This window comes from Brienomyrus brachyistius, chromosome 24 (assembly GCF_023856365.1).
Source record: "Brienomyrus brachyistius isolate T26 chromosome 24, BBRACH_0.4, whole genome shotgun sequence".
Taxonomy (NCBI): domain Eukaryota; kingdom Metazoa; phylum Chordata; class Actinopteri; order Osteoglossiformes; family Mormyridae; genus Brienomyrus; species Brienomyrus brachyistius.
Genome location: NC_064556.1, coordinates 7,869,723 through 7,883,543, shown reverse-complemented (window position 1 = coordinate 7,883,543; position 13,821 = coordinate 7,869,723). Strand labels below are relative to the sequence as shown.

The window sequence follows — 13,821 nt, the reverse complement described above, 5'->3', positions numbered from 1 at the left end:
TTTTGTACAACGTCTAACAATCGAAGTAGAAGTGCTGCGTGTGTCAAGGTTGTTCCTTGGGAGCTTTTAAATCCTCTATTTTTCCATACTGCTGCATAGTGGTGTACTGCAGAAAACACGTATTGACTGTCCGTATATACTGTAATCTCCTGTCCTTCATGTATTTCACAGGCTCTGATTACAGCATATAATTCTGCTGCTTGGGCTGAGCATGTGGATGGTAAGGCTCCTGCCTCTATTACTTTGTCTTTAGTCACAACTGCGTATCCAACCTTATTTTTCCCGTATCTGTCTTTGGCTGCAGAGCCATCGACAAATAAGGTTATGGCGCTTGGAATTGGAGTTAGTGCAATGTCAGCGCGAGGTTTTGTCTGTTCCTGTATTTCAGTTTTGCAGGAATGTGCTTGTCCATCTGTTTCTAAGGGGAGAAGTGTACTGGGGTTCAGTGGACCGCATCTCTGTAGGGTTATATTTGGTTAGGCCAGCACTACATCCGTCTGTAACATGTGTTTCAGTCTGCTGAACGCCGCTTCTCCTTCGGGGGTCCATTGTATATGGTTTTTAAGGGTCATGTCTTTCCCATATATTAACTCCTGTAAGGGTTGTGCTAACGCTGCGTAGTCTGGTAGCCATTCCCTACAATAATTACACAACCCGAGGAAAGACATCATCTGTTTCTTTGTTACTGGTTTAGGAGCTGTTTTAATGGCTTGTTTACGAGTATCTAAAAGTGCTTTCCCATCCCCGGTAAGATAATGGCCTAAGTATTTCACTCTTTCCTGACAGTATTGTAATTTCTCCTTTGAGGCCTTGTGTCCCGTTTTGTACAAATGTTGGAGCACTGCCAAGGTCGTCTGTCTGCAATGTTCCTTTGAGTCTGCTGCTATCAGAATGTCATCCACGTATAGCAGGATCTGACTGTGCACTGGCACTGGGCACGTTTGCATAGAATGGCGTAACGCCATAGTGTATACATGAGGGCTCTCGGAAAACCCTTGTGGTAGCCGGGTATACGTGTATTTCTTCCCTTTATACGTAAACCCAAACAGATTCTGTGAGTCTTTATGAAGTGGACTAATATTGTGGCTGGTGGGGCCTGGCCCTCTTCACCTGGGGCTGTACGGGGATTTGCAACCTCTACCATGGGAGCAAGCAATTCGGATTCATCTTCGGATTCCGATCGGTGCCATTGTGTTTTTTTTTTATTCTCGGGATTTATTCGCATTCGTAAATGCGGGTCTGTCGCTCTCGTTTGGTGTGGCCTTGCACTCCCTCCTTCAGCTCCCCGCACAGCAGGAAGTGGGAGGTCTGGCATGTTATGATATGGTGGGGGTTGCTGTAGTACTGGTGGACCGTCCGCTGGTGTCTGCGGGGGAGCAGACGGCGGTGTTTCCTCGTCTACGTTAACAAGGGCCGCTTGCAGCGTCTCCTTTTTCTTTTCCTGTTTCTTTTTCCTGGCCATATCTCGAAGTTTGCTTTGTTCTAACCATGTGTTAGATAAGACATATTCTCGCCTTTTCTGCACTCTATCTTTGCCCGTACAGCGGCTCGACATCATTTCTAATTTCAGTTCTGTTTGTAATTTCAGAATACCCTCTGTATTCAGAGTTCCTGAAAACCCATGCTTTTTTCGCCACTTTTGGTTGCTTATTATTCCTGCCCCCTCCTTATATTTTTCCATGAATTTCTCATCACCCGCCAATTCTACCTTGCTTTGACTCTGTCCCATTATTGTATATACAAAAAATAATAACCCCTAAGTGCAAGTCCCTGGCATGAGACCTCGGGAGGACACTGGCACGGCCTTCTACTGTCCTCTAAAGAGACAGCGGTGTCAGTTTTCAGGGATGAAACCCGTCCTTTTTCCCTTGGTCACCAGTATGTTGTTGCACCTAGGCCGGGTGTATGGGGCCGCTACTGCCCTCTCAACTCACACCCGCTTTCCCTGCTGCAGCGTCGTGCTTCTCACCTGGTCCTTCCTTTATGACGAAGTGGTTCTAGTTCTTGTCCGGGGACCCGTCAGGCGCCAGCCCAGCCGTCAGGGAACGGTTCTAACCACCGGCCTGTGGCGAATTCACGTCGCAGGTCTTTCACTCACTCCCTATGAGCGAGACTGTCGACAGTTTTCGGTGTCATTCGTCGGCGGACTGGTCGGCGCCCTCTGGTATCTCTCTCCGGATCCGGCTCGAAGGACCAATTTATGTTAGGAGAAAGCGCCGTAGCTTTCACTCCTACAATCTAGTTATGTTGGAGAAAGCGCCGTAGCTTTCACTCCTACAATCTCCTGTGTGAGGAAGCGCCGCAGCTTACTACTCACACACTTCCACTTCTAGGACCCAGGAATAATCGAGACAGCACACGTCTTTCTGTTTTACTTGCGCAAGGGTACCCACTTCAGGTGCAACAGACAGTATCTGCGCCTCTGTTGAGTGTCACACACCGGACAGTCCCTTGGCTTCTTTATTTATAGGGTAGGGGAGGGGTTACATGGGTCTTGTCTTTAACTAGTCAATGCTGTGTGAGGCCTCCGTGAAACAGGGTTAATACAAAGCATTACATATCTCAAGGTGGGCCCCCTGCTATGTTGACAGAATCTGTTTCCTTTCTCAAGGTCTCTTATTCCTGCGTCACAATCTGGTAGGCCCCTGTGAGGACATCTTGTCTGCAACCCTTTCTGGGCCATGGGTTAGTTGTTAAGGGTTGCACGTACACATATAGGAGGATAATAATATGATAAAATACACAGATACACTCTAACAGTGCTGCACATTGGTAGTACTTGAAGTGGCTCCTGCACTGCATCATGACTATTGGGTACACCTTGTGTTTTGCGGTACATTCAATGTTCTGTATTTCGCTAACCCATTCTTATTTCTCTTTGCTAAGCTACATTCAGCAGATGGCCTGCCTTTCTGTGGTTCTACCATCCAGGTCTGCAGAGACCCTGCATCACTGGCACCCTGCAGAGACCTACTGGACTCCATACAGCTGCATAAAATGGACTTTCTGTTGGATGTCAGACAGAACGGCAAAGGACCCCTCACTAACAGGAACCTAAAACACACAAACACTTGGGAACACTTCAAATGCGTGATCTGATTCTGCAAGGGGAGAACATGTTCATGTGGAGTCTTGGCTTTTCACAATGTTTCATTCCTGCTTATAGCTAAGGTTTTTTTTAGCCGTTGTCACTCTAAGGTTGCCCATTAATTGTTTGGAATTGGGAATGTAAAGCTGTTTTGTTAGCATGTCTGCCTTACAATTCCTTTACTGTAAGTCGAGGCCTGCTGGAGCTCAATTCTGCTTCATGGCACTTGTATTTACTCTTTATTTTGCAGTACATTATGTGTGAGACTAACCCCTTTCTCTACCTCTCCATTCCTCCTGTCGAGCTCCATACACTAGTGGAGAAATGGGGTGCTGATGTCTCTGGATGTCCACATCTACATTCACATTGATGCTGGATTGGAGGGGGGACGATATCTCTGGATGCCCACATCTACATTCACATTGATGCTGGATTGGAGGGGGGATGATATCTCTGGATGTCCACATCTACATTCACATTGATGCTGGATTGGAGAGGGGACGATATCTCTGGATGCCCACTTAAGAAATGTCTGTGCTACCTTCCAATACACCTTCATAGCTAAGTTGTTATATCGAGGCCTGTAGGACTTCCGTCTTTTAACATTATACTTACAAAAACTCAATGAGACCCAATGGCTCACCACTGGAAAAATCAGACTTTGTGATAGGTGGACCCCACGGAGGCCTTTTTGCAGGATCCATTAGAGACTTTCTAAACATTATCTAGACACACACTTTTGGATTATTTAATCTGAAACTCTCCCGGTGTTGCCCAGAGGAGGATGGGGCGCCCTTCTGAGTCTTGGTTCCTCTCAAGGTTTCCTCCTATTTTCAGCTTGGGGAGTTTTTCCTTGCCACTGTCGCCTTGGGCTTGTTCTTTAGGCGCTGGGAGCCAGTAACATGTAAAACTGCTTTGTGACAACATCTGTTGTAAAAAGTGCTTTATAAATAAAATTGGATTGAATTGAATATTTCTGATTGCTTTTTTATTATTCCCACTTTGACATGCTACTTGTACAGTTTAAGCTGTACACACACCATTCATACAGTAGTTTAAAATGTGAAGCTAAATATCATCTGTGTATTGGGCCAATAGTCTGTACTCATCAGGTAATACATGCAGTTGAAGTGCTGTGTGGAGCAGCATTTAGTCTCTGACCTGGTATAACTGGGGACCGACAATGTTTGCACTAAGCCTCATCCATGTTTGTCAATTTTGTGAAAAAATACAATTCAATAAAATTGTGACAATACAATACTATTGTCTTTTTTGTATTTTTTATAAAGTTTCTTAAAGACAAAATTCTGCCCTTTAAAATGATATATGATTCATCCTGTGGACTCATTTTTACATGACACTTATGAACTTGAATGTAAAATGGTATGGCATACGGAAATCCGTCTCCAGAGATTGTGTTACATTGTGTTAAAGGGCAGAAATTGTCCTTTACAAAATGTATAACATTGAAGAATAATTTCTACATATTATTGAATAAAACCATTGATCTGGAATAATAAATAAGGTCCGCTGTGCAATCTCTATATAAAAGTCCATGGACATTAAATGTGGACATCAGTCCCCGGGACATGTCATGTATTGTCTGAGAGGACAGAATTTGTCCTGTCCAAAATATATATATATATATATATATATATATATATATATATATATATATATATATATATATATATATATATATCACCGCCTGAGGAACAATTTCTACATAATGAATTTAATTTCAGAAAATACAACATGCAGTATATTGTGTATATAAACGTCTATGGAAGTGGCGAGTCAAAAGCAGTTCCCATGATAAAATCAGGGCAGAATTTAATTTCAGACAGTATTTTGGTAAATATGATAGAACTTGTAAAATTATGGTTAATTATCTTTGGCCCCACCCACTCCTGAGAATTATACACGGTACGGTAATTAATGACACTACTGTATGTATATTGATGGGATTTCTGTTATAGGTAATGTTCTGTCAAGTACATTTCCGATAAATAGGTACTATAGGAAATTGCTTCTATAATATTGTGAATGAGTAAAGATAGCATGCGTGTAGCGACTTAGCATTCTAATGACCATAACTGTATGTTGTATTAATTTTTGTTCATAAATCACAAAGAATTGCATACATAATGATTTGTTGATTTAAATTATTACCTGTGTTCATGGGTTGATGGGGGTGACCAGAAATAATTCCTGCGCGATTACTCAAATAAATATTTATTTGTATATTTATGCTTAAAAATAATACAGATAACATATAATGGAGGAAGTGCATGTATTAAAATATTATAAATCATTGCGACCAAACTGCGTATTAATTTACATGCATATACAGCTCCAGAAAAAGACCACATCACTTTATTAGTCTTTATAAAATATGAATGCATACATTCTATATACGTTTGGGGCAATATCTAGAACAATTACATAAACTCCTGACCAAGAAGGAATTTATCATGTGATCATTAGAATACCAAGAAATATTTGAGCCAGAATATTGAGTAAACATACAGCAAATAGTTTGTTAATTCTCTTGTCGTTTAATGGACGCTTTGGCAGCACCTGTTGAAAGGACGAAAGTGATTAGGTAACCTGCGTCATTTGTGACACGTCTGTTTGTAAACATGGAGTCCATGTTTGTAAACAGTTCCGCATTTTACCCTTTACCCTTCACTCTCTCTACAGCATTGCAACAACAACCCTTTTTTCTTTTCCACATTCCCCTACCGCCATCTACTGACCTGGAATAGTAATAGCAATGACTTAGAAATAATTCAAAACACAATAAAGACATCATCATAGACCCAAATGGAAGATTCATTTTAATCAAAATATGAACAAATAAGAGATACTGTTTTAGTTAATCATTTTCAAACCCAAAGTCTAGTAATCAGTCTGACAGAGACACACAAGCAAACTCAAAATATAGATGTAATACACTGAACCAAACTATGGTTAAGATTGACAGAGTTCAGTTGAGAATCACCAGTCATTTTTATTAGCTTAGCATCTAATCCAGTGTAGGGTTACACTGTACACTTGATTATATCTTTGGTTTTATGCACACATCATACATCACCAAGTAAAAAGAGAATTTTAAATTTAACTTACAAAAAAAGGCTTGTGTGTAATTAAGGTAAAGAAATAGATTTCTGCATAAGTATAGCGAGTAGGGATCTAACTTGGTATTGGGCACAACAGCTGGACAGTGGCTCTCAACACCATGAGAGAAATGTGATGGCACCGATCACACATGTTTCTGGAACATCTCTACTCTGTGCCATCATTACAATCGTCAAAGTAATTGTCAGCAAAGTGTAGCATCTGTTGCATTGCAGTGAGAAGCAGGATGTCACAGTTCTCATCCAGTGCAATCTCATGGGAGTAATTCTTCACTGGAAGCACCTGCGACACTGAAATGCCCAGACGGTCACTCACCTTGTAGATCTGCAGAAAGACATGCAGTTCATTTACATTACATTTACAGCATTTGGCAGACGCCCTTAGCCAGAGCGACTTACATAAGTTCACACATATATTCCTCTTGAAATATATTTTCTTCAGCTGCTGTATTGGTAGAGTATTGTCAAACAGGATTGTAATACTGTAAGTCAGTATTACAACAGAAGAAATCTGAATGCACAATGAAAGTTGGAGAGTTCTTGAGGGCAGTGAAATGTTAGACACCAATCTATCACCCATCACCACCCATCCTGCAGAGGACCTGAGGAAGAAGACACCCAGGCCAGGATGCTGGCTTATTGCAGATCACACACTGTGGGCAGATTAGACATCTCTTCACTCAGATGCAGGTTTTCAGCCATGGAGGAAACACACAATATCACATATCGACTGCACAGACATGGAGTGGAGGTGGGATTGAAAGCCACAACCATGGAGGTGTGAGGCCTCAGTGCTAAACACAGTCATTTTGGTGGGGGGAAGTTGATAAAGGGGATGTCAAGTACTGGCCAGCAAATCTTCTTTAATTGGTCTTCCATAGATATCTGGTAAAACTGCCAGTTCAGAGGTGCCACAGTGCTGCTACTCTGTTTGAAATTTCATGTACATTTTTCACATCAATACACATATTTTCCATCCACCCATTTTCATAAACTTACTCTATTCAAGAAGGGGGGTCCAGTGCCTTTCTATGGCAGGACACACTCATACTTATGTGCAATTTGGTAAATCCAGTTAGCCTCAGCATGTTTTTGGACTGTAGGGGGAAACAGGAGCACCCAGAGGAAACTCACAACGCCACGGGGAGAACATACAGACTGAGACCCAAACCAAGGGACCTGAGGTGTGAGGTGACAGTGCTAAGCACTGCACCACTGTGCCACCTATATATTGTATATCATCCGTAAAATCAGTATTTGCGATTAGTCAAATTAAAGGCTGCCAACTGAGTAATTAAGTTGACTGCCTATTTAAACTGGGTGCAGGTTTCTGTCCTGATACGTCGATTCAGTCTTTAGGAACGATTCCAGTGTTGGACCCAGAAACTTACCAGCTCCTTTATGAAGCAGCTGCGGTATACATCTCTTATGTCCTTTTCCACATGTGGACACGCTTTGTCCACTTGGGTCAGTAGCACCAGTAGAGGGACATCTAAAAACATCAACAGAAATGTCTCACTGGTCACATTTATGTTGTATGGAAAAAGTTCTTATCAGGAGACAGAATTTCTTAAGCAAACCTATAGCATTCACACATTTGATGTCTGTCTTACTCAGAAGCACCTGCCAGCATCACTGTGCCCTTTGTGAACCCATTTGTTCAGCTGAGCTCATGTTTGTGTCCTAACATTCAGTCCCAACCCTTTAAAAATGGGCCCTATGTGACAGAAAGCCCTTGAGGTTCTCACAGATGGAGCGGCTCTGTGTGGAGGAGCATCCAGGAGCTCCATCAATTACTGCATGAATACAGTTTCTGCCAAAGCTACGGAAAACATTCAGTTTGTGATGTTCCATTCTAAGTGTCACAGATTGGAACCTGACAATATTGTTATATTACTGTTTGTTAATATTAATTGGCCAACATTTTATAAAGTTAAGTATAGTGATGGTGAGGATGCGGATATCTTGGGTATTTCCCATCCACTAATGATTCGGACCAAGATTGTGCATGGATTGTACCATTGCGATTGTGTGATTTGGGAGGGGAAGGGTGTTCACAATTTGTTGGGTAAAACCAAGTGGGGAGGGGGGGAGAGAATTTTTACATATTACAATAAAACTGATATTTTAGTCCTTGTTGGTATTATGAATAAAGCTGAATATAATTGTGGTTTTGGATGGTATATTTTAGAACTGTGTATGTGGGATGTATTGTATCGAGGAAGATAATTGTTAGATTAATTGTCCCAAGGGGAGGGGTTGGAATCTATATAAACCCCGCAGAAGGTGCTGAAGGGGGAAGTTGTTATGGATCCAGAAGCTGCTGGGATATAGCCTGTTTTGGGTGATTTTTTTTGTTGTTGTTGTCGTTAATACTTTGTATTTGTGCCCTCTTGTGCGAGAGGAGAATACATTTTTGCACCTTTTGGAACTACATGGCCTTCTCTGGTTCCTGAAGCCTCTGGCCTCTCAGCCATTCGTAACACTAAGAAAGTGAATTTCTTTGTTTTTGCTGAATATCCAAATACTTATTAATGCCATTTTATTTTTGCATGTTACTTTCATGTTACTGCCTTAATTTAAATGAAAGTTTATGCTGTTGGAAAGTGCATTTTTTCAGACCACTTGGTCACCCCTCCCCCCATCTCATCACTGTACCTCCCACACCCCCCATCTCTTATTCCCCCCCCCCACACACACCACATACACACACGCACACACACTCCCAACCTCTCCAAAAGACCTTTATTACAATCCCAATGTAATCAGGTTCACCAGATCTGCATCTGTCCTTTTATGTGTCCCCATTAAGTGACACTGCTTCATGTTTGGTGCGATTTTTCTCAAAATGAATTAGGCCCCAGATCACTACCTATTCAATAAGCCTGGTGTAGTAGCTTGGATTCAACCACTAAAGGGCAGTAGTAGCATATAATTGTAGGCAGCCCGGCGGAAAGTAGAAGAAGGCAACACAGAGAAATGAATTAGGCCTACCTATTCAATAAGCCTGGTGTAGTAGCTTGGATTCAACCACTAAAGGGCAGTAGTAGCATATAATTGTAGGCAGCCCAGAGGAAAGTAGAAGAAGGCAACACAGAGAAGTTGAGTGTGGGTGCGTTATAACCAGAGGTGAGAAAGTTAATAGATATTGAACCTCTTGCCATCCCCAATATATTACACCTGGGAAATTTGAAATAGATCTATCGAATACTTTTAGGGTTACCGTGTTCACAAGATCAACTGTCTTCTACAGCTGCCCTTTCTATGCTATGCTGCCACTTGGCGCTGCTACTTCAGTTTTGTTGTAATTTGCTTCAAAATTTTAAATCACATATAGAATGTTCCAGGGAAATTTAAAAAAGAACCATCATTGCTGCCACTAAGCTGTGTAACTTCAAGATTAGTACAATCTGTCTAAAAATTTGATCAGATCCACATCTTCACCCATACAATGTGCTGGCAGGTTCACAGACGACACTAAGATGGATGGTCTAGTAAACAAAAAATACAAATCTGCTTGCAGAAAAGAGATGGAGTAGCTGGCAGCATAGTGCAAAAAGAACCTGTTGGAGTGAAATTAACTACTTTATCATTCTGTATAACCAAATATCTGTGTCTCTATGTTTACCATGCTTCCTGTCATGTACTGGAACAAGCTATTCTTCCTCTTTCCAGCTAGCTAACACCTATTAGTTTCAAAAACTAATAATAAAGATCGTGAGTTTCATAAACCATTGCGAAATACGGAAAGAAATGCATATGTAAATTGTTTGTCTCGCACTATAAATAAAGGCGCAGAGGGGGACCACTTTTTGTAGCTCGCACTGCAGAGAGTGTGGTTACCCTTGTGCAAGTAAAACTTTAAAGTGTGTTGTCTCATAATTCATAGTGTGTGCAGAGTTGGGGTGGAAAGCCTGGCGCTTTCTCCAACAGAACCACCCCAATCACACCCCACAATCCATCAGTGGTTCCACTGTGGAGGTCATCAAGAGCACCAAGCTCCTCGAAATGCACATTGCTGAGCACCTCAGACTGACCATCAACACCACAGCCTGCTGTTACTGTTTTGTCTTTGATGTCCTTGTAATGAGTGTTATGTGTGTCATGGTTGTTTGTTCTCTGCATTCCTCTACACTTTGTTTTCTCCATCCCATGGTGATTAATGTCTGTTATTGTTATGATTGTTGTCTCTGTGTCTCCTCCCGCCTTTTTGTTTTTTTTTTATTTAACCATCAACACCATAACTAGTAAAGAAAGTACAACAGCACCAGCACACAATCTCCATCACCTGAGAAAACAAGTCTTCCTCCCTCGTCACTCACAACATTCTACAGAGACACAATAGAGAGCGTCCTGAACAGCTGTATCACTGTCTGGAATCTACAAAGCCTCAGAATGCAGAATGCATTGAGTAGTGAGGACAGCTGAGAACATTATTAGGTTCCTCTACCATCCATCCAAGACATCTTCTAAAAGCACTGCATTTGGAAGGCCACAGACATACTCAATGACTCATCTCACCCGTCCCGGGGCCTCTCAACCCCCTCCCATTAGAAAGGAGACGTCAGAGCATTCAGAATAACTCAACAAGATTATGCAACTGCTTCCTTCCTCATACCATCAGACTCCTCAACACACTTCCATCTCTGTACTCATGTCTGGACTTCCATTGAAGCATCAGCGCCAGACACTTCCTGCATCAGGTGCACATGACAAGAACTAACTTGCACTGCACTATATTGTATAAACCCACCCAGTGTTCTTTCACTGTAAACTGTTTACATGCATATTTACATGCATGTCAAAACTGCATGTAAAACTGTACAACATATTTACTTATTTCTTTATTCATTGACGTGTAAACCAATTTTTAAAGTGTTGGACAAAGGCTATTCCATTTTGTTGTACCCCTGCATAATTCGAAATAACAATAAAGTTGAACTTGACAATGAATCCCACCCCCCACAACACACCACACCTCCCTCCCTGTTATCCCCACTCACTCACCATATGAGTCAACTTTGCGCTGGATGTTACGAAGTTTCCCCCACATTGCATCTGGCAAAATTTTTAATTTGTTGGTGTCCATCACCATAACCACGCAGTGGATCCTCTCCGAAAGTGGCAATTGGCACTTTGCCTGACTGTCACTAGGTTTCCATGGTGATATAGGGTTGAACTGAACAGAAAAAAGGTGTGAGTGACACAAACTCAGGCAAAATGTTACATGAATTATTTCACATGATATTTGTGTAAACACAGTACCTCACTCATGCTAAAAAAATCAGTAAATGAGATTGTGGGGAGTAAAAGACCAGAAAATTATAAACATGTGACTTTTGTAAGCCATTACCATGGTCAGTCTTGCATGTGTTCATACTGCAGGTGTTTTAAGGATTAGATACACAGGTTAGATACACAGTTCTTACAGTGTACTGGTCTTGTATGTGGCCCTTCAGGATGCTGTAAATATCTTCAGTGTTCACCCCTCCATATTCAGCATGTTCCACTCCCATGGTGTCACACAGTAGGAATGCCATAGGTTGTCCATCTCGACCCGCCTTCACCTGGTAAGTGCGATACTGGAAGACGAACATATGATGTCATTCATCTTCTAACTACTTATCCAGTACAGATTACTGGGCAGCCTGGGGATTCAGTCCCTTCCAAACACACATGAGGACAACAAATAACAACTGAGTAACAGATTAAAATTAGACAGGATGCCTTCGGAAGGGTTTCCACTGCATATACACACTCCAGTTACCTGGCAAAAAACTACTTCACAAACACAGTGGGGAGTAAATAAAATCTGTATAATGTACTCGATCTCAACCTTGTAAAAACAAAACACTAGCAAACGAAAAGAGTTGTTTCATTCATCGGCTTATCCAGGTCCATATTCTCAGGCTTTATACTCAGGCATTCCCAGACCAACTGGGAGATATAATCCCTCCAGCAGGCCTTGGGTCTGGCCCAAGGTCTCCTCCTGGTGGGACATGCCCAAAACACCTTCCCAGGGAGGCGTCCTAAATAGATGTCTGAACCACTTAAAAAAAAAAAAAGCCAACTACTTTGTGAGTGACACATCAATAGTGGATAAAGAGGAACATCAACAGGTTAATGTAAACCATGGTTTATCTATCGTATAATAATGTAAAATGTAAAGCTATACTTCATTTTTATGAGCATGCAGTGAATCACAAAACCAAGAGCCATCAGCCAATAGCATTCACTGAAAGAAAGGGCCATGAGCCCACCCCCATAACAAAACTGCAAAATGCAAAAATTTCACTCAAGCACATGGAGCATCCGAAGGCGCGTTAGCTTATCAAAAAATTTGATCAGATCTTCAACCATACAATGTGCTGGCAGGTCGGGTTCACAGATGACACTATGGTGGCTGGTCTAGTCAACAAAAAAAAAATGCAAATCTGCTTGTAGAGAGGAGATGGAGTAGCTGGCAGCATAGTGCAAAAAGAACAACCTTCCCTTTAACGTGGAGAAACTTAAATGATGATTATAGATTTCAGGAAAGTCCACCCAAAGTCCATCCCAATCACACTCCACAATGCATCAGTGGTTCCACTGTGGAGGTCATCAAGAGAACCAGGCTCCTCGAAATGCACATTGCTGAGGACCTCAGACTGACCATCAACACCATAGCCTGCTGTTACTGTTTTGTTCTTTGATGTCCTTGTAATGAGTGTTATGTGTGTCATGGTTGTTTGTTCTCTGCATTCCTCTACACTTTGTTTTCTCCATCCCATGATGATTAATGTCTGTTATTGTTATGATTGTTGTCTCTGTTTCCTCCTCCCGCCTTTTAAATTTTTTGACCATCAACACCATATCTATAGTAAAGAAAGCACAACAGCACCAGCACACAATCTCCATACCTGGAGAAAACAAGTCTTCCTCCCTCGTCACTCACAATATTCTACAGAGACACGATAGCGAGCGTCCTGAACAGCTGTATCACTGTCTGGTATGGAATCTGCAAAGCCTCAGAATGCAGAATGCATTGAGTAGTGAGGACAGCTGAGAACATTATTAGGACCCTCTGCCATCCATCCAAGACATCTTCTATAAGCACTGCATTTGGAAGGCCACAGACATACTCAATGACTCATCTCACCCGACCCGTGGCCTCTCAACCCCCTCCCATTTGAAAGGAGACTTCAGAGCATTCAGAACAACTCATCAAGATTATGCAACTGCTTCTTTCCTCATACCATCAGACTCCTCAACAAACTTCCACCTCTGCACTCCTGTCTGGACTTCCATTGAAGAATCAGCGCCAGACACTTCTTGCATCAGATGCACATGACATGAACTACCTTGCACTGCACTATATTGTATAAACCCACCCAGTGTTCTTTCACTGTAAACTGTTTACATGCATGTCAAAACTGCAAAATGCAAAAATTTCACTCAAGCACATGGAGCATCCGAAGGCGTGTTAGCATATCTATGAAAACAAGAACAAAATAAACATTTAACAATGAAAAAAGAGGGTTTGAACTTAATATTATGAAAGAAACACATACTGTACAATTCTTCTTTCTGTGCTCGCGAGTTTCATATTTGCGC

At 41.8% G+C, this 13,821-nt stretch overlaps 2 protein-coding genes across 3 annotated transcripts in view; one reads left to right on the top strand and one right to left on the bottom strand.

The window, feature by feature from the left end:
• The window catches only part of LOC125720161 (interferon-induced protein 44-like), a 518,912-nt gene that overhangs the window by 393,517 nt on the left and 111,574 nt on the right, over positions 1-13,821 (top strand). The window lies entirely within an intron of this gene.
• On the bottom strand, positions 5,903-12,229 carry LOC125719976 (interferon-induced protein 44-like). Its single transcript, XM_048994894.1, has 5 exons — positions 12,167-12,229; positions 11,658-11,810; positions 11,236-11,407; positions 7,620-7,720; positions 5,903-6,553 (listed from the first exon to the last, which is right to left on the bottom strand). The coding sequence occupies exons 1-5, from the start codon at positions 12,227-12,229 to the stop codon at positions 6,377-6,379; spliced, it is 666 nt and encodes a 221-aa protein (XP_048850851.1). The 3' UTR covers positions 5,903-6,376.

Excerpts from the sequence above, each read along its gene's own strand:
- LOC125719976 (XM_048994894.1), bottom strand. The coding sequence starts at position 12,229 with ATGTCCCACCAGGAGGAGACCTTGGGCCAGACCCAAGGCCTGCTGGAG. Across the intron at positions 11,408-11,657 it reads ACATACAAGACCAGTACACT|TTCAACCCTATATCACCATG; the intron begins GTAAGAACTGTG and ends TTTTCTGTTCAG. Across the intron at positions 7,721-11,235 it reads GCGCAAAGTTGACTCATATG|ATGTCCCTCTACTGGTGCTA; the intron begins GTGAGTGAGTGG and ends TGATGTTTTTAG.